At 43.0% G+C, this 21,846-nt stretch overlaps 1 protein-coding gene across 8 annotated transcripts in view; it reads left to right on the forward strand.

The window, feature by feature from the left end:
* The window catches only part of DMD (dystrophin), a 7,616,828-nt gene that overhangs the window by 2,543,417 nt on the left and 5,051,565 nt on the right, over positions 1-21,846 (forward strand). For all 8 annotated transcript variants that reach the window (XM_069639082.1, XM_069639084.1, XM_069639079.1 and 5 more), the window contains 3 exons: positions 796-941; positions 4,751-4,963; positions 17,151-17,264. In XM_069639082.1, coding sequence (XP_069495183.1) covers positions 796-941; positions 4,751-4,963; positions 17,151-17,264 — 473 coding nt within the window. The remainder of the gene's footprint in view (positions 1-795; positions 942-4,750; positions 4,964-17,150; positions 17,265-21,846) is intronic.

Genomic DNA, 21,846 nt, shown 5'->3' on the forward strand with positions numbered 1-21,846 from the left:
CCTAGGCCAAGCGGCGGGCTATCTTATGAAATGCCCTTCTGCAAACATACGCAATAAATTCCTGAGGATAAGACTAAATTTATGGCCGACGAGAGAAATCATGGCCAGACGTAAACTTATTCCAGCAGACCGTAACTTTTGCCGATTTTGTGAGAATCAAAATGTAAAGGAAACCCTCCAACACATAATTGTGACATGTCCAAATTTAACAGCCACTCGTGGCAAACATTGTAACAAGTTATTGAGTATGTACATGGAGAAGAATGATAACGAGATATGGAGTATTTTATTTAAGAATGTCAGATTTTCAGTAATGAAGGCTATTACTCACTTTCTAGAGGCAGTTTTACCTGATGAAATATGGATTTAATCTGCCCCCCTGTGAGGATTGTGATGTATTTGCGAATTTTTATTAGCATAAGTCTACATTGTTTTTATCAATTGTATGTTCTACAATTCTCTGTTATATGTGATTCATTTTGAAAAGTTGATGTTTTCAGCTATATCAAAATAAAAAAAAAAAAATATGTGCAAGTGGTTCCAATTGTTTGCATGGTGACTATTGAATATTCACACGTCACTTCTAGCATATTGAACTACCTATAGCAGGCAGTAAATATTCGGTGAAGCCCTGGGACAGTTAAACCCTCAGAATAATGAAATTGTGTTCTTCATTTAAGATTGTTAGCAGAGTAGGTACATGTTTTTCTTAATTTCTAACAATGATACTTGACGAACAACTTTCATATTTGAGTTTTACATTGCCTAATACCCCTTATTTTGTCTCTTATTTAGTTCTTGACAGTTTGCCGCCTACACGTTATCAGGAGACAATGCGCAATATTCTATTTCTTATCCAACAATCAGAAACCAAAATGTCCATACCTCAGGTTACAGTTACGGAATATGACATCATGGAGCACAGACTCAGAGAACTAAAGGTATGTACATTGTTTCATTGTTGCAAAATGTTAGCCATTATTTAGGTTCTTTAATTTCAAGTCACGAAGGAGATCGATTTTCAGGCATGTGAGATTTGATTGGCCTCATAATTCAGGCCTGTGGTGTGTGTGGGATTTATCACCTCTATCAATTCAAAGTTTCCACCATGGAACATATATGTGAGTAAGCAAGTACCTGCACCCTGATTCCTAATGTTTTTTTTTTTTTTGTTTTGCTCTGCTGAACTGCAGATACTGTATCTACTCTTAATTACAATGAAAGCAACATGTATGTTTGATTGCAAATATACTATGAATGACAGATTAAGTATTGTCACTAGAGTAGTTCCTTTATATAATATCACCCTTCCCACTTAACTAATATCAATTTCTGCTCCCTCTTTGAACTCTTGCAGGGATACCTGTTTTTGTGGTTTCTGTGTACAGACAACATGACTTCTTGCTATTTGTTACGTTTTGAAAACTCAATTCTTTGGGGCTATCATTTCGGGGAGATTTCATTGAGTTGATGAATTACATTTCAAATTAAGGTTGTACAACAAAAGCAAATTGCACAATTCTCAAAATAGTTTTTAAAATTATTGTTTATAATATATACTCTTGTTCCATGTGTACAAGTTTGGTGACAATTGAATCTTTTTTATTAAGCTATGTGTGAACAAATGGTTTTTATAGTTTTTATAGTTTAGCATGCACCACAACCTTGCATTAGCACTTTAATTTTCAGCTTCAAGCACGAGCATATATAACTGAAGAACTGCTTTCTGTAAATATGTTGGTTAACTCTCTACAAACTGTTCTAATGACAGGGTTTCTAATATTTGAGGAAACGTTTTGTTGCCTAACCAGAGGGACAACATACTCTGCACCCAGGCCCCTAATTCCACTGAACTTTCTCCCGGGGTCTATTTAATATCTCATGATGTATTCCTATAGAAATTATTTGTTTGCTCGACTCGACTTTGTTTGTTTGTAACTAATCCTCTCTGATCTCAATAAGGGTATTTGTCTCTACGGGATTCAGGCTTTGAAAGGCTGTTTGTAATTCTCCCTTCAACATTGAAGCCGAATAAAAGGTTTTTATTTCCTCACCCCAATGGGGTAGGACTGGTCGTTGTTGGGCTGTGTGAAGGCATAATGATGCAAGATACAGACAACAAACTTAAGGTTCAAACGAACATAATTGATTAAATCAAAAGTCAGGATGGTTGAAGGCCTAACTTGCCCTATTTTAAGGTGGGATTTCCCTACCTGAAAGAAACTAAGGAAAGTCTGAGTCAAAGACTTCACCTTAAAAGTCTGTGTGTCTCCGAAACCTATCCTTGCCCTCACAACTAAAGCTAAATGTGTAGGGATGTCAATAATAAAAGAAACACTTTTTAACACTACGTTCTGACTGTCTTCCAGCTCTTAGCTTCCTCGCAGCTCCCCTTCTCTAAGTTCAAGAAAGTTCCACACAAGTCTCAAGATTACCTTTCTCAAGTTCAACTTAATACAGTTCCTCACAATCCTCATGATAATGTTCCCCAGGTTCAAGGGAGCCATTCTCAAGAGAGTAACTGCAGTTCATCAAGTCTCAGGTGTCCCTTCCCCAATTCTTCATCATGGCAACTTATACTTATTTCCGGTTTTCAAAGTTCAACACAACTCTAGGTCAACTTGACTCTTTTGGGTTGCATCAACAGTTTACTTATAGTGTTCCCTCTTGGTGTGTCTCACAATGTTTCTGGTTTTCTCAATTTACGATTTCCTGGTCTAGGTGCAGTTGTCAGACCACACAGTCAACTCATCACAGGTTGCAGAACTAGGAACCCTAGGCTCTTTAGCCCCCACAAGTTATTCTGCATTTGTCCTGTGTCCCAATTTACATTCAATTAGCTTCTCTTTGTCGGCCTCTTGGCTTTATGTGGCGCTTCACACTTTCCTGGCTTCTCCTGGTCTGCTTCTTGGCTTTACCACAGTATGTTGCACGCCTTATGCCAATCTTTAGCCTTGCCACATTGTCTCGATTCATAAAGTTCACTTTGTGGTGGTTTTATTCATTTTCCACCATTTGGTCGCACTCTTTTCAAACTTGCTCTCTTATGGGCACTTTTCCTTTTGACTTTCATTAACTACCTGGCTCCCAAGCACCTCACAGTTTGTACCAGCAGACACAGTGAGGGGTGAGAGTACTGGTCATCACAAAGCATGCAGTATTTATACACAGTCCTGGTCATTGCCCAGCCCTTCTCCAAATTAATAAGTTACAAATTTGGGTTCGTGCCCAGCTCACATGACACATATAACAATATTAGTTTACACTTTTGACATGTTGTCATATCCTTGGAGATTCAATGGCGAAGTTTGTTCTCCAGCTCTAGTTAAGCCCAGTTTCACAAAACAAATTCAATAGTTTATTGCAAAGGCACATGGTTTTAGTTTGTCTGCCATTCAGTTCTGATGTTTGTATATGGCTGAAGCTAGTGATGCAGACAACAGTTGGATTGAGGTTCACTATGGCTCCAAGGTTCCTTAAAGATACAATACTGGCAAGCTGTGTTGTATTCAGCTGTGTAGATCTTTCCTTGTTTCTTGAGCTTTAGGATAAGTCCTGTTCCAAGAGATGCATAAAGGATTTCTTCCAAAACACACGGCTGTAGTTGCTTTGCTTTGTGTGTTGTTGTTAGAAAGAGGATGAGTCTGTAGGCACAGATAACACTTTGAATGGGAGTTCATTTTGACTACAAGCTCTCTTTGCACAGGACAAACATGTCTGCTTTTGGCAGTCCTAGTGTTGACATAAGCTCAACGGTCATTCTGCTCAGTGTCAGCTGAAACAATGGTTGATCATTTCTGAACAGGATGCAGGAGTTGGGATCAAAATGGTGGATATTTTCAAGATGGCGGTGAAGTCAATTCAATCTAAATCGAGTTAATCATAGGTTTTGATACAAATGCGAATGTCTTGGGCCAATGTTCTTAATCATGCGGTATTCATGCGAATATGATTTAACAAATAGGAATACCGCTCTTATTCAAACTCCTCCAGAACAAGCACATGGGCATTTCAAACATGTTTAAAGAATTGTCTGCATGTTCATTGGCCCCCAAAGGGTTTTCGTAAGCTTAAACTCCTGCTCAAATAATAATCTGTAGTAAAATCGCTCATGTTTGAATTGAGACAACCAAACATTGCCATCATAATGTTTGGTGAGATGTGAGGCGCTTTACAGTACTACTGCCCCTGTCAATAGTTCCCTAATCTAGAGACCAAATCATATTTTAATTGTAGTCCTAAATACTCTTATCATATTTCCAATCTACCTCTGTTCTAAAATAATTCCCTTCACCTTGCTCTGAGAACTAATTAAAGCCTCCTTCTTCTACGAACATATTCCCAGAAAGTATGCTCAACCTGGTAACATGTACCTCGTATGGGTGCAACAATGTAGTTGCTCAAATTAATTTACCAGAACCTCAAAAAACCTGAGCGAAACTGAGGACATTCAGGAGATAGGCATTCTTCCCATACCGGCTCATGAATGCTTGGGGGACATAAATCAAGTACATATTTTAATTAGACTACTGATTGTTGTGCAAATAATATACATGCATAAAATCATATGTTGTTGCATGCTGAATTTATAATGTGCTGCTCCACTGTTTGACTATACTTTATAAAGGAAAGAGGTCTGGTTTGTTTGCATGAGTCATTAGTGAGTACTTTTGCCAATTTTATAATTTTCTGTAGTGCAGAGTAAAAGCTGTTTTTGCAGTACATGTCACAACGTGTCTTCCTATTGCAGACCTTAAAAAGTTCCCTGCATGAGCGTCAAGATGACATGAACTATCTAAGCACAACTGTGGATGCATTGGCTATAAAAGCACCAGCTGAAGTCAGGCAGAAATATCAATCAGATATTGAGGGTGTCCTTGGGCGCTGGAAGAAATTGTCATCAGTGTTGGTGGACCACTGCCAAAAACTCGAGGACTTGATGGGAAAACTCAAGCAGTTCCAGGTGAGGTTGTGTGCTCATAAAAACCTCAATGTTGGCATCTTAGTGTTTTGGGAAGCGTAAATTGACAGTGTTGTTTCCTCCAAATAAAACAGCATTTTATGTGTGCTCTCAGTTATAGACAGCAACACGAAACAAGCCATGCTTTGTAGAATAGAAGAAAATGCAGTTTACTTTCTTGATTCTAGTGATATATGACTCAATGCACTCTGTGTTCCTCTCCCCGTTTCTGGGAGCAGAGAAATATGTCTTGCACAATATACATCAACGTGTTTTTTTCTCTTTTAATTTGAACACGTTGTACACTGTACTGTGTTGATCAATGAGTTAAGTTAAGGCAGTTTTGTAAATGACCCGACACAATCAGCCATATCCAACAAATTACATTGCCTCAGCACGTGAGATCCAAATAAAAAATGCGCAGTACAGGTAGATATTATGTATTTGTATAACATTGCAGAGTTCAGTTGGGGATTTCTAACTGTTCTGTATGATCATCTGTCACTCATATTTTATTGTGCTACATAGGAAGGGGCGCCTAGTAGGCTGGTGACCGGGGCCCGGGCAGCCACCGGGAAACGCTATTTTCATGTTTTCATGAAAGTCCCTATTCGTAGAATGCACATTTTTTGATTTTTTCCACCTCTCTTCACATCGCCCCCCTCCCCCAAACTCTCCCTGGGAAAACTAAACATCGGCACCCCTGTACATAGGTCCAGTAGTATCTCATTGTTCTTGTGATGATTGTACCACAGCATACCATTGATCCCTCCAACACCGTGTACAACCGCTTAACAGCAAGGTATTAATTCCAAGGCCTCAACATCATCACCCCGTCTTGCCCCACAACAAGATACGTTTTGATATATATAGTCCTCTTTTTGTCAATTTTACACCAGACGAAGCCTGTGTAGGGTGAAATGCGTCATATTTTTTCTGCTGCCCTCACTTGTCCATACTGAAATGTTAATAAAGGCCTATCTGTGAACAGCAGCTGCGCCTGGGATATGGATTGAATTTTGACTTTTCTATACAAAATCCTACATGCCTGAGTGCCACCACACTTGAGACTGTGCTTCAGTCTACCTTCCTTTTACTTCAAAATAAATAAATATATATATAATGCCACTGCTGAAACGATATTCCATCCTATCACTGTTGTCTGCTTCCTACTTTAAAGATGCACTAGAACCTACTGTAATTTGCCATGTTATTTCAATGTACACTACAAAATTAAAGAGCGATCAACGGATCCTTCAAATACATCAAACCCAATGGCAATGCTGTTTTCAAATCTCCAAAACATTGTTTACTGGCCTTTGGGGAACGGAAAAAAAACATTTGCAAATCAGGTTTAGTCCCAACCGAAAAAGGGCTCTCCATCCCAATCTGCTGCATCACATACTTTCTGCTAAACCCAAAAGCATTGGGGATCATCAGTGATGGGTAGTTTGGGACTCTAGCTTCAAGCTTGATCGATTTACAAGTGGAAGGCAGTTTAGATGAACTCCTGTAAGGTAAAGTCGTCTCGTAACAATAAGATATGGTTTTGGTCTGTGTTAACAGGGTCAGGATGGGTCAAAGGATTAAGTGGTCCATTTATCCGCCTGGAAACACTTTTGTACAGGCGTGTTCTAAATGACTTACCATATCATATCCTGTCATGGGGATGCTGATCTTCTTGAGCAACACTAAGATCAAACACATTCTCAGGGATATGTTGCCCAGCTGCTTCTTGATTCACACTCCCAGTGGCATTGTGCCCCACTACTTCTTGATGGGCAGTGCCAGGATCATAGTGGCAACGGCTTCTTTGCCACAAGTCCTCATCATACGTTTAAAGTGCCCAGCTCCTTATTTGTGATCCACACCAAGAGGATAATACCTGATTCACATCTTTTTGCTCTTGGATTATAGTGCTTCAGGATATAATTAGGGATACAATGACGTTCTTGCCTTAAGTGCCCATTAAGCGCTATGGTGCCCTCCTCATCATATCTTCACTATAAAGTGTATGGCTTATAGTGGCTTATTGTTGCCACAAGGATCAAATTCAAACCCCTTTGCATCATCCATAAGGCGTTCTGGGGCCTGGGATCACACTACCTGTAACTCTCTCTCACTAAAAACTCTCCCTCCAGATCCCTTTGATCTTCTGGCTCCAATTTGCTGCTGGTCAAATGCTTTTCCAATCAGAGAGCTGGGGGCAGATCTCTCTCTTCAGCTGGCTCCCTCCTCTGGAACAGTCTCCCTCTCCTTCCCCATCTTGAACCGGATCACCTCATGTTCCACAAACAACTCAAGACCCTTCCCTCCTCCTTCTCTCTCCTCCTCCCATGTTAACCGTCCCCTCAGCCACTACGATAGGTGGCCCGATCTCTCAAGAGTCCAATAGGGTCTTGGCCATTTGCCCAATCACCACCAGCCTCCACCCTCCACACCCCTGCACTACCCTCTGGGCCTATACCTACTAGTTGGGTGTTTTTACTCCGCCCAGCACTTACTTTTTGGGCACCTGACCTCCCTCTTGGCTTGTGATGCTTTTGTCCATGCACTTAACTATTTGTCTCCCCAACTGGCACCCTGGAATTTCCCTACCTCCTGCCCTTGCGGGCTTCTGTCCCCCACACCACTTTTCTCTGCATTTGCATGTTCTGAATGGCACAAGGCCTAGTAGGACCGTTGTCTTTGTTTTCTTATTTATTCATTGTCACTTCCATGGTTTATTTGCTCCCTTGTTTCCTCCCCTTTTGCCCTTTGGCACTTCAAAACACTGTCTTGTTGTATAAGTGCCATAAAAATAACCAATAATGAAATAAATAAAATGGTGTTCTTCTCACACTGTCAGAGATTGTTTGCTCTCCTTACGTGTCTTTCTTGTAAGAGATACGGTGCCCTTCAGCTCCCATAAGAGATGTCGTCTTTTCCACCTTCAGCAAAGGAGTTATAACCACTTTGCGATGGCTAGCCTTTTAGTCTTGGTTATGATCCACCATTGTTGACTTCTCCAGGGAACTTCTTTGCGGGGTCTCCACAGAGACGTGCTCCTGCCCTCAGACACCTCCACACTTCTCTCATGTTCTTATGAAAGCTCTCCGATCCACTGGAAGCACCAATGTGGAAGGTCTCATTTGATGCTGCAGTAAGGAATTGCCATGTGGCAAGGGTTTAGGATCCCTGGCTTTTTAAATTCTTGTAATTATTAAATTGATGCAGGCATTTCCATCTCAGAAAGTGTTATCTGCTGATCATATGCCCCTTTTCCAAGCTCCATGCCAAAAGCGTAGTGTACACATGTGCATTTCGGGATCAGTACCCTGATCTACAGCACCAGTTCTCCAGTGGCACAGCGAAAATTCAGGGGTCACAGGTTCCCCCTTGACAGCTGCAGTGACAGCCAAGTCCTTGCAGCGTAGGGGATGCATTTGAGAAATGCACCCTGTTCCCAAAGACAACATAACTATGAGTATGCTATCCTATTGGCAAGCATAAATAAGCCATACCTGAATTTTGATTTATGGTGGCTGGCATCTTTCTCAGTTATCTAGTCAATATCAAATTGATATCACAACAATGTCAGCCTTGTGACCCAAGTTCAGCTGCAGAAGGGTTATGTGTATTCCCGCCAGCAAAAGGCTGTCACTGCCACCAGCAAGACCGTACCCCTTGGGGATTGCCTGTCGTTCCTTAGTTAGGGTAGATAACACCCTCTTTAGACAGACAGAAACTCCATAGGAAACTGTTCTGGGAACAGGACTCAAAGCGTATACTCTTCACAAAAGGAGCAGCTTCACTTAAGGGTGCTGAATACCAAAAGGACCTTTGATTCTATTGAGAAGGGAATGGGGCAGGGTTAGTGCAGACGGAGGGAGCTCCTTACATCTGGTTGGGAATGCCACCATCTTGTTTCTCTTAGCCTCTATCTTTCCCTCCTGTCCTCTCCACTTCCTGTAGCACAAAGAACATTAGGTGTGAAGTCCACTTGTTCTGAGAACAGGGATTGGGCATCTAAAGCAGGCTTACTTTTGTCCAATCGCTTGTAAGAGATTGCCTTCAACAGAGAGATTCTCCTACTCCTTCTTTTAATCATCTCTGTGCTTCAAACCTTCAAAAAGATCTTGTTGGACCCTGTTGAGAGAGCAGTGCTCCAGTTGTGAAGAGGAGACAGATAGTCCAAGCCAGGGGCAAGCTTTGTCCCCTAACCATCCCAAGGGGATGTTGGAGGTGACCTGCAATCAGAGCAAGACATGCCGCTCTGCAAGCCACGCTCAGTGGTCGAAGTGGGCGGGAGCGGTCAGGAGCTGTGCTCCTCTACTTCTTTTAATTAAGTTTCACCGTTCCTATACTTTTATTTTAAAAAGAAACTGTTCCATAATGGTTTCATTTTAAAATAAAAGTTTAGGAAGAAGTTGAAACTTGCACTTTCAGTGCACTGCACTGGACGTTCCTTTAAACAGCAGGAATGTGTGTTTTGGGGTTTGTATTGTGCATGGGAGGGGGCGTGGCGCTGGGGTTTGTGGGGAGCGGTGCCGGCCAGTAGGCAACATAGTTCCACTACTTCTTTTTGTACACTTCGACCACTGGCCACACTGGTACCCACGACCTCACCATGCTGAAAGATCCCTGTGGGTGTGTACCAGCTTCCTCATGTTTGGGAGACAGAGAACAAGAACTACTCTTGGCTGTGAGACCCTGGAGTGTGAGCAACAGCACCAGAGCGCCAAGACAGCCAGGATTCGTGCCGTTTCATCATTGAACCACTGCAACTGACAGGACCCTCTAGGAGCTGCCTTTGGCAATCGCTGAGCTTCGATTCATCTACCCGCTTGTTCAAACTAGTTCACCACCTCAACACACCAGCTAAAGAGCGCTTTTGCCACATCTAGAACAAAGAAGTATCACTGCAGCTGCATTGGCTCAGACCGCTGTTGGAACCACCCTTCTGTTCATCGCCACTCCAGTTGATGATCAAACTGACCCTGGTGTTCTCTGGAACTCCCAACCTAAGAGCCGCTGCATTTAACTGACTTGCCTGAGTATCCCGTCACCAGCTTGAACGCTGTTGAACCTCGACTGCCAATCCGAACCTGGTGACTTCCATGAACCACATCACTTGAGTAACACTTCAAACTGTAGCATCCTTCTGTTTGACCCAACTCGACATCTGCTTGCCACTCGACTATACAAATGGCTTATTTAAAGCTTAATAAAAACGCAGTACAACACAGAGAAGCCTAGCCAGTTCACGTCAATCTTTTTTGCACTTCAAGAACATATCTTTTACAACAACGTTGTGTTTTCATTCCCCTCCCCCCAAATCCTATTACTGATATTGCTGAATCTTGATATCTTCCATATTATGCTGTAACTGGGGGGTAGTCCTATCCTCTGGAATTTAAATATTTGCACTAATTGAATGCAATTTGGTTCAAACCCTAGTGAAGACACATTTAAATGGGGCTTTAGGCATTTCCCATTAGCAAGCTACTTGTGAAAACACATGAACATTCAGGTGAATTTGCACAGCTTTTTATTATTTAGCTGGTTACTTAACTTTTTTTCTTTTTGAAAGTAGTTAGTCATATGAACAGTTGTGTCCAAAGTGCAATACACAAACGTAATTATTTCAAGGCATTATGACTGAGCATAAACATATAAACACCAAAACTTATCAATAAGTGGAAGCATCATGAGAAACAATTCGATGAACAGAGAGACTAAATGAGTTTTGTGAATGGGAGATCTTGGTTTAAGGATCTCCTCTGCCCGGCTGGAATATGACCTTGTGCTTGGTCGAATATGACCTCATAATAGGTCTAAGTCTAAATGTTATTTTAGAGATATCGATGCAGCCATTTATAAGTGCCCAGGGGGGTGGGCATTGGTGCTGCAGACGTTTCGGCTGAGATGATGGGAGCCTTCTTCTGGGGCCATGAGAGTCAGGTCACAAGTGAAAGAATGCAAAATGTGTTAAAAAGCAGCTGGGTGCTTGAGTGGGTCAAGAGTACATATATACACATGGTGACAGAGCCAGTGCAGTTCCAGAATCCAAACCAACTCACCTAGAGCTGGGAAAACCACTTGCTGCTAGCTTGGGTGGAGTTGCGGCATAGCAGGTGGTAAAGTAGAAGTCCGAAGACGGACTGTAAGTTGAGTACTAGGAAACGCCTAGGATGGAAGGGGTGCCTTGAATAGGGTGGGGGTCCTCCTGGATGGTCTCAGACAATTAGAGCATTTAGATGGAGGCAGGAACCCTGAACAAATGGAAAACCACAATACATGCTGGGTCCCCAATAGTAGGGTCATATTGGGTATAGTGACAAGATACAGGTGGCGACAGTACCTTTGAGCCCAGGTGGAGTTAGACAAGGTGCAGGAGTCAGGACCAAAGGTAGGCAGCCCACGGGGAGTCCATCCGGCTGATTGAAGGAGAAGAATGGAGCAGGCACACTCTATGGGCAAAATAGAGGAGTGGGTAAGTATTTTTTAAAAAAGTCTCTGTCCAAGGACATCTGAGCAATCCAAGCCCTGTGTGGAGAGATGCCGGGGGTAAAAAGGAGCAGCAAGGTTACCTGCTGAGTAGAGGCGCTTGGAGTCGAGGCTGGAGTCCTCCAACGGAGCCTGTCCTGGCTCTGGCAATGAGCTGTGCTGTTTACAGAGAAACAAAGTACGCGCGCGCATGCACCCGGTGGTAGTATCCCTGCGTCACCATAAACCTTATTATGTTCTTATTCTATTTGGCTGGGTTTTGGGGGTGTTTTCTATTTAATTATTATTGCATGCTGTGTGTTTAATTAAAATATATATATATATTCCTTTACCAGTCCTTTATTTTACACTGTTAAATACTTTGCTTTTTGGGTGCTACTGGATGACATTCAAACCCCTCCCGAGAGTATAGTCTTCCATAGGCCCATGTTACCACAAAAGGCAACTGTGCCTATTTCACCTTTATGATTGGGTTCATCGTTGGTTTGAAGAGGTGTGAGGGCTAAGTAGGCACTTGAGCTGCTACTCATTAATTCATCACAGCTCCTCCTTAGCTTTCTCCATATTTCCCCAATGTCCTCTTCTTCTTGCTCTCTCTCTGTCTTCACTCTACAACACACTTATCTACAAATCCCTGCTACACCCATTGTATCCCTTCTGAACTTTGTTTCCAAGTCTCTGACAAGCCCAACTCACTCTCTCCGGGGTTATGGCCATATTTCTTCTGGGTCTGTTTTCCATTTTTCATTTCCCCCTTTCCACAGGTTTGCAGTGCACTGACATTATTAAGCCTGTTGGCTATGTTTGGGCTAGGTGAAGCTCTTGCCACTCCACTATGCCTGTGTTTCATCTCAATAGCTAGTGAAATAGGTACCCTGAGTTGTGTCCACTTTCATGGACTATGTTTATTTTAATAATATTCACAACCCGACACCCCAAGTTGTGTCTGCTTTCCCCCAAGAAGACCTTGAACCAACCCGGCGGCTCTGTATATGCAAGTATTGTGAACAATCATACTCTCTTTTCCACCCCACCGAAGACTGGTCCTACAGATTTATTTTGGTGGATCCTTGGTTGATGGGGTGCATGGCTCCCGTCACGGTACAATCCTTGGCTCCTGAGTCATTTTGCCATCAAAAGTCACAGGTTCTAAGTGTAAGCGTACACTGACATGTCTTACAAAGCCACAATTTCCAAAGCCAATCATTCTGTAATGGGAGTACACAGTCCACTGAATGTGTATATGTACACTAATGTTCGGGTCTTACAATTCAGGTCAGACGCTACTTTTCTAGTTCTAGGCAGTGACATTGACTTTAGTGCTTGGCTTCGGAGAAGGACAGGCTCTATTGCACGCCCAATGCAAAACCACTTCTTGTTAACTCATGGTACTTCCTCCATTACCAAGGAAGGCCAGATTTCTGTGGTGGCTGACACCATCTGTACCTGTTGATGGGGTCAAACATGTGACCTCATCAAAGGTGACACATACAAAATATTGTATTCTATGGAGAACCTTAAATAAATGATTACCTCTTGGGATGTGTCACTTGTTTATGAGAGTTGATTACTTCCCGGCCTCCTACAGGTAAACTGTCTGGCTGCAGTGATTATTTGAGCCCCCTCACACCGCCCCAGACTAGGGTAGTGTTATCCTTCCATAAATTCCCAACTTCCATTGTGTGAGATGGGAGTCTGTGGTGTAACTCATATAAGGAAGGGTTCCAAGAAGATCCATGCAAGTCTATGGGAAAGCAAAACATGTTCAATAATTGGTATGGTTACAGCTTGGTCCAGCCAAAATGGACCCATGCATAGAATAAACGGCAATTAAATGAGGCCAGCATGCATAAATAAATCAAGACTGATGACAAACATCTCCATTTAATAATTTACCATTTCAAGCACAAGCTCAGAATTAAGGGGCTATTGTCACAGACCTAGAGGGGATACATGGGTCTAGTTGGGCACGGCAGGAGGGTTGATCTAAAATGGCTAAATAGGTAAAATAATTTGGCTGGGAGACACCACCTTTGGCATCCTCTTTGTACCCACTCCCAATAATTTCCTCACAATCAGCTCTTGAATGTGTAGATGTTTGGCTAGTTAAGTCTCTGTAGTGCTGCTTCTAGCCATTGGCCATATTGCTCCCAGAAAATAAAGATAATGTTTAATAAAAATTATCTGAACAATATGGCACACCTTTTGCGTGCCATATCAGTATATGCTGTTCATGGCATCACGTGGTTCTTCTGTCTTTGTTAATAATTGTCATGCTCCATCTCTTAAATGGCAATATTTAAAATTCAGAGAAGTGGTAAATTTATATGACAAAGAAACACATTGAAGATGATGCAACATGATAGGATTTCTCTGTGAGTGTAAGGACAAAGTAGGGTGCAGAAATGTAAACAAGCCTGTGGTTCATCCTAAAGCAGATCAAGTCAATCCAATCCTTCAAATTAGGCTGTAATAACATGTTAATGAACAGTAGCCAAAATTACCATAAACATTGGTGTGTCTGTTGCATGCCATAAATAGAGATTCCTTGGATATAGGATGTATGCAAAGGAGATTGCTATATCGAATATCTTCCCAGCAAGGCAGCTTGTATAATGTGTTATCAATATATCTGTAGGCCCTTTGCTTCAGTGAAAATAGGGGCTCTTTTATAAGTGAGGGGCATGTTGGCAATTAAGCTAGCCACTGCAATTTTCCTTTGGATTTAGAGGAAAAAACAAGTAGACATGTTGGGAAGTGTAAGGAAGGCATGGTCAAGAGTAGACACAGACAATAGATTCAAGTTTCAAAAACATTTATTTTGTAGTTTACTGTGGTTGGTGAAATTCCTAACTGGCCCTGACTCTAAAATGGGAATAACCTCGACCATAAAATAACAAACCAGTCCAAGTCAGTCTATTCAAAAATAAAATGCCTATACTAAGAAAACCTAACCTTGCCCTCCTTCTTAAATGACAAATATGTAAAGGGAAAACATTAAAAGAAATGTCGGAATGGCTTAGGTAACAAGAGTTTCTTAAAAAGGAAAGGTGGATGGCACAGTTCTGGCAGGCTTGCACATTCTGTCTTACTGGTACAATTCAACAGTTCAGGCTTGGGGTTCAAGCTTTTGACAGTCTAATCAATTTTTAGGCTTGTCTGCCTTACCACAAATATACATTTCTTCTCTTGGCTTTCACTTTGCCACTATTCAACATAGGCTTCCCTCTGCTGGGCTTGAGCCTGCCTCTCTTTTCACATTCAACTCTTCATTTCATCACAGTTCAGCAGAGGCTTCCCTCTACCGGGCTCGAGCCTGTCTTTCTCTTTGTGGGGATTTCCTTCCCCACGTTCTGTCCTTCACACTTAACTTTCACTCTACAACAGTTCAACACAGGCTTCCCTCCGCCAGGCTCGAGCCTGTCTTTCTCTTTTACTATTGAAGACTTTAAAAACTGCAAGAATTTTGCATAGACCTATGCAGGACCACCTCAACCTCCTTTCAAACAATTTGACAATCAGCAATCCTCGCAAAACACCAATGCCCCTTGGTATTTCTAGTTTCCTTATTCTCTTTCCATGTGCCCTTTAGACATCTTTCAAAGTCCTCATGCAACACCAATACTTTTTGGTACTTGTAGTTTTACTGGTGCCCTCTTGACATCTTTCAAAGTTTGCACACAACACCCATGCCTCTTGGTACATGTAGTTTTACTTTTGCCTTCTTGGCAGCTTACAAAGTTCACATGCAACCCCAATGCCTCTTGGTACATGTAGTTTTATTTTTGCCCTCTTGGCATCTTTCAAAATTCACGTCCTCTATTATTTTTGCCCTATTTGCGGGTTTGAAAGTTCATATAGATTGCTTTTCACTCAATCAACTCTCATTCGGGATCACAGTTACTTTCTTGCCTTCATTTCCTGCTTTCCATTACTCTGAACATTTCACAGAGACTTTCGAGAGACTGAAGGTTTATCTTTTCCGCTCACTCGTTTTCAGTCATGGAACGCTTATGGCTTCTCGAAAGGATGGAATTCTTGCCTGGCTCTCTCATTTCCCAGAGCAGCCGATCAGCCCCTTCGCCTTACAACTTCCATAGCTTGGTTTGCATCAGCCCCAAAAAAGCTGTTCCTTCTTGCACCCAGTCTCGCTCAGAGTGTGCCTGTGCGTGCCATCTTTTATCCTGACAGGGAGTGTCAACAAGTGCCAGGTGGATGTAATTCGTATTATGTGCTTGACTCTGCCTGATGTCATTATAGGGACAGAGCCATTGCAAGTCAGTAGAGGTAATCCTCCTGGTCACATTCCTCAACTTTCTCGGCTCAGCAGTGTTGTAAATGTGAAGTGGGCTAGAATGATGGGAGTATTAGTTTCCCATAAAATAAGCATGAATAGGGGTTAGATGTGTTAGGGAAACAGGCAATACATTGTCTCACCATCAGGTGCTTCACCACCACTCCCCAAGGAACCCCTACCCAAGCGATCCTCCCTCGCTTGTCCACTCACAGGGTTTGGATTCAAAAGCAATGGCCTTTCCCTGGCCATCTGCGTATGGGATCCCCAGAGACAAGGCTCTGAAAAACCCTCTAGTTTTTTCACACAACAGAACATGCTCAGGCCAAAATGTAAGAACCCTTCTTGACCTCTCCCTATGTGTGCCTCAAGTTATATCACCAGGTTACTGCTTTCCTTTCAAATCAACTAGGCACCTCCTTTCCAACGCTTGAATTGTGAAAAAAATATCCTAGCTAATCTAGAATTACCTCAATTTTGGGAATCCCAAACTTCTAGATTATTTAAAATGAATATTAGCAGATTCTCTGAATTTAATGGACGGGGTCAGGGGCTTTGATGAGATTTGCATATAAAGTAGACTAAATATATTTTGAGTTTGAGCATGTTGCAGAATGTGACAACATGCATGTTCATATTACATTGCCTTTTACTGACAAATGTGTGCTAAATTACTAGGGCTTTCTGTGCCATGTGTTTATTTGGAGGTGCAAACTAGTGTGTTGCTTATTGTCACGTTCACAATGGAGTGGCCACTAATGGCGTTGCACCAACCTGTGACTCTTTCATTTACCAGGGAGACCAATATATTACCCACCTTGCTCCATTCCCCCCTCCTTAACCCCAATCCGAAATCGTACTCTCTAGCTCACGCGCCCAAACAAGGCTTTCCCTACTCTAAGTGCCATTTAGTGTCAAGGCTTTAAAGCTGCAATAAGCTGTCATGTCGTCCAGTTAGGGTTCTGAGAAATGACAGTTATCCTTGAAAACGCTTGTATGGGGCATTGATTTGAAAATGTAAATTGCTTGAAGTTGGTTTTGTAGCCATATTTCAGTTTACTTCAGATGTTTTTAACGCTTCAGTGATGAGCATAAACATGTTAATGTACACATATGGGCAAGTATATATAAATGTGTATTGTGAAATGTTTAGTGCTTGTGTATTGTGAAATGTTTAGTGCTAGTTGAAATGTGCAACTCATATAACATGGCCGCCATCAAACTATGCATTGTTGAGAACAATCACACTGCGCAGATTTCTTTTATCATTATCCCTAGTACCAGCAGATGACTTAAAAGCATTTATCGTCTGCAGTTGTGATGGTGCTAAGATATATTGCTCTGTCGAATCAATATAGTGGATGCCAGTGTCTCTTTAAAGCCATAAAACTTTTCTTTAATAAACAGAATGACATCAAAACCCTGAAGAAATGGATGGCTGAAGTGGATGTTTTCCTGAGTGAGGAATGGCCTGCCCTCGGTGATTCAGAGGCTCTTGAAAAACAGCTTGAGCAATGCACAGTAAGTAGAGTAACACTGTTTAATTGGACTTTAAATGGCTCTTCACACAGCAGCATCTACAGCCAAAAGCGTTTTTTTGCTAGATACAAAGATGAACACACATAGTCAACTCCGACTCCTGTTATGGGTGATACTGAGTGAATGTGTTAATCAATCTTTACAAATGCAACCTTCTAGCTTCCGTCTTCTGTTAAAGGGATATTCAGGGGACATTCAGATTAATGTTGGGTTTAAGCACACAGTGCCTAGAAGTCTTTTTTTCACATAGAATATTTATTCATTTGAAACTTAATGCAGAGAAATTACAGCAATTAAAACGGCCTGTTTACACTTCTGCAGAGGACATTATTAGCCATTGAACATCCTGATAAACAATGTTACATATATATTTTTTAACACACTTTATTGTTTTTTTAATAACAATACAAAAACAAACGAAACATGTAATGTTTAACATATAACATACAACACATGACTTGGCTGGCTACTCGGCACCCCGCATAAGTGTTCTTCTTCAACCGCCCCTCCGGGTGGGCAGACGGCCTTGTCGTTTGATCTCCCCTTGTCCTTATGGTAGTTCAGCAGCTTTCATTTATGCCTGCGTGGTCCAAGGGGTGTCCTGGGTGATCTCCTCTACTGTTCTACCTCCTGCGTCGGGTCTTCCCCTTCATTTTCCTCTCTTTGTTCAAACAAATCTTGCATCAGGGAGTTCCATGCCATGATCTTTTGTCCTGCGTCCCTTGCGTCCCCCGCTCCTTTCTGTGCTGCCCTTATCCCCACTGCTGTTTCTGTCATCGCCCACTTTTTTAAGTCCGCCCACCATAAGTCTATTCTTGGGCCCTCTTTAGCGGTCCGCGCCTTTTGGCTAATATGCTTAGTAGATCTTTCATTTTTCCAAGATGTGACCTGTGCCTGTCTCCTCTTGGGAAGAGGCCCAGTAGATACAGCTCAGGATTCTCCTCCTGTATTTGGAGTCCGCTTCCTGCCACCCTGTGTCTGATTTCATCCCAGAAGACTCTTATCACGGGGCAGGTCCAAAACATATGTATCATGTCCGCTTGCCCCTCCGAGCACGGAGGGTATGTGCGGGGGTCCCCCAACCCCGTGGTGTTCATTCTTTTGGGCATGAGGTAAGCCCTGTGTGTGACATATAATTACGCTTGTCTGAACCTTGCGTTCCTCGATACTTTTTTGGGGTACCTCAGCACCCTGGCCCATTCCTGATCGCTGAGGGGTCTTCCAAGTTCCCTCTTGTGTGTAGTACTTGCAAGTTATTGGGTCTTAGCATTTGTTCATATAACCTTGAGGTTGTGTGTCCCCCTTCTGCTAGATAGTACCAGTCATCCAGTTCTCCTTCTGTGTCCTCTTGTTCTGGCCATTCCGTCCACCTCTTCTTGATTGTCAGTATTATCCTATTGTATGAGATGAATTGGCCTTCATGTATATCAAAGCTTTCCACCATGTCTTGGAACTCTGCCCACCGATCGTCCACCCTCAAATCACCTATGTGTGCTACTCCTTTGGCCTCCCATTGGGATCTGTATATTGCAAGTGTATTTAGGTCTGTGCCAAGTAACCCTGCCAATAGGATCTGTGACGAGCAGGGGTCTTTAGCTTTCTGGAGTGTCCACGCCCTCGCCCATAGTTTCATTGCAAGTTTGAGCATGTTAGGCAGGGTCTTGAGTATGGATTTATCAAGCCATGGGATTTCCCGTAGGTAGTGTGACCCTAGAGCTGGCTGGAAGAGTATTCTGTCTATTGATTCATCCTCCCCCAGCCATTTAACCACAAATTGCAGTTGACCTGCCAAGTAGTATTTTTCAAAGTCTGGCAGCCTGATGCCCCCTCTGCGTACTCTCCTTGCAAGGAGGTCATTGCGATCCTGTACCTTCCTCCACCCCACTGGAAGCTCCTTGCTACCGGGTTAATTTTTTTGCAGAAGACTCTGGGTATGGCGTGCGGGATGTTTGTGAAGTAATATAGGATGTTTGGGTGTACCACCATCTTCAAGATAGCTGCTCTTCCCATCATCCTCAGAGGGAGTGTCTCCCAGAATTTCATGGCTCCTTGTATTTTGTCTAGTGCCGGTGTGTGTTTTGTTCGTGGGATTTTGCGGTGGTATGATGTATTACTATTCCTAAGTATCTAAAGGAGTTTGGTGCCCATGTCAGGCCCATGTCTGGGAGTTTGTCTCGGGGGGTTCTTTTTAGGGCGGCCAAAGGGAAGATAAGGGACTTTTCCTTATTGATGGCTATCCCCGAAAGTCTAGTGTATGCTTCCTCCGCCTCTAGAAGGCAGGGCAGATTAACGCGCAGGTTTTCGACGAAGAGGAGGGCATCATCTGCATATAACGAGATCTGATGTACTACCCAATGTATGTCTATTCCTGTGTCTTCGTATTCCGCCCTGAGGAAGACCGCCCACGGCTCTAATGCCAATATATATAGCATGGGCGACAGTGGGCAGCCCTGTTTGGTACCCCTATATATTCTCCAGGCTCTTGAAATGTGTCTTCCCATTTTTACACTTGCTCTGGGGTCTTTGTATAATAACCTAATCCATCTAAGGAACCCTTCCCCTATACCGAAGTGGGCCAGAACACTCAACAGCCACCTCCAGCTAACCGAATCGAATGCTTTAACGGCATCTAATGAGACCGCTGCGCACTCTCCCTGTCTCTGATTCGTCTGCTCTATTACGTGATGTAGTCTGCGGAAGTTCCAGGACATGTTGCGCCCCGGGACATAGCCCGTTTGGTCTGTGTGGATCAATGCTGGTATCACTGTTTTCAGGCGGATCGCTTAGACCGCTGTGAGTATTTTAGTGTCCTGGTCGATAAGGGAGATTGGTCTATACGAGGCGCATTCTCTTGGGGATTTCCCAGGTTTAAGGATCGGTATGATTGTCGTTTCTGTTTGGTAGTTGTATATTCTCATATGCCTCCTGGTATGTTTCTAGCATTTTTTGGCGATGGTGCTCTTGTATGTCTTATAAAACTCTCTCGGGAGTCCAATACGGTCCCAGGGCTTTGCCCGTGGGGAGCTCGGAGATCACTGCTTCGATCTCCTCTAGTGTAATGGGGGCGTCTAGTTGTTGGGCCTGTTCTGCTGTCAGTTTTGGTAACCGTATCTCTGCCAGGGCATCCAGAATATCTTCCGGTTCCACTTCCGGACTAGGTGCATAAAGCCTCTCGTAAAAGCTAGCAAATAGGGTGTTTATTTCTTCTTGGTTCCTGACTTGTGTCTCTGTCTCATCCTCCAGTACCACTATGGGTCCCTCTTATTTTCTTGTTTAGTAAGCCATGCTAGGAGTCTGCTGGGTTAATCCGCTTCTGCATGCAGTCTCTTTAGGTATTTCCTGTAGTTCCTTTTCCCTAGTTTCTCCCAGAGTTCTATACATCTTGTTCTCAACATAAGTAATTCCCTGGGTTCCTCGCCTGCCTTTTCTGCTCTTCCTTCTTCCTTTTTTAATTCTTTTTCTAGTTTATCTAGTTCCTCTGTGATTGCTCCTTTTAGGCCCCCTGTTTTCCCAATGGCTGCTCCCCTTATAACTACCTTGAATGCGTCCCAGCGCATAGCATTGCTGTCTATGCTTCGCTCATTGTGTTCGAAGTAGTCATCTATCACCTCTTGTAAGTGTTCTGTCAGTTTGCTTTCTTCTAGCGCCTCCGCACGGAGGCGCCATGTTGGTATTGGGGTTTGCCTAAAGGTGTGTGCGCATGTTGCTAGTATCGGGGCATGATCCGATAGTGTGTGTGCTTTGATATCGATTACTGTGAATTCTATTAGGGATTCGGCCCCCGTAAATAGGTAATCTATTCGTGTGAATATTCCGTGGGGTGCGCTATAGTGTGTGTACCCTCTCCCCTCTCCATGTAGCTGCCTCCATACGTCCACCAGCTGCAGTCGAGCCAGAGTCCTGTGAAGTTGCTTGGCCAGGGGTGCTGGTCCTCTGTGCTTATCATCTGACCTGTCGAGGAGTGGGTTAAGGGTGCAGTTGAAATCTCCTGCCCAGATGAGTGTAGCGTCTCTGTATTGAGCCACCCTAGGGGCCACCTTCTTGAAGAACTCTGTTGCGTCGTGGTTTGGGGCATAGGTGATTATCAGGCATATTTACTTATTTTCTTGCATTTCATGCACCAACACTAGCCTCCCTTCCTGATCGTTTTCATGCTTTATTAGTTGGAACGTCACTCCTGGTGCAATCCATATTAGTGCCCATCTTGCGTAATTCGAGTATGTGGTGCTATATACCTGTCCTCCCCACTTCTTGGGCACCTTGACCTGTTTTTCTGGTGTCAGGTTCGTCTCTTGGAACATTGCTATTTTGACTTTCATCCTGTTAAGCCAGGCGTACACCCTGAGCCTTTTGACATAGGCGTTGAGTCCCCGCACTATCCAGGTCGCTATTATGATCTCATCTGGGTTCATGTATTTTGTTGTTTGCTTCGGCTCTGTTGTCCCATAGCCTTCTTTCTATTTAATGCCCTGTTCAATCTCTTTTCGTCTTGCACTTGGGGTCTTTCCCTTTATTCCTGGTTTTCTCCGCTTCTGCATCTGGGGGGAACTCCTCTGATGTATGT

This window comes from Ambystoma mexicanum, chromosome 7q (assembly GCF_040938575.1).
Source record: "Ambystoma mexicanum isolate Mex_15411 chromosome 7q, UKY_AmexF1_1, whole genome shotgun sequence".
Classification (NCBI taxonomy): domain Eukaryota; kingdom Metazoa; phylum Chordata; class Amphibia; order Caudata; family Ambystomatidae; genus Ambystoma; species Ambystoma mexicanum.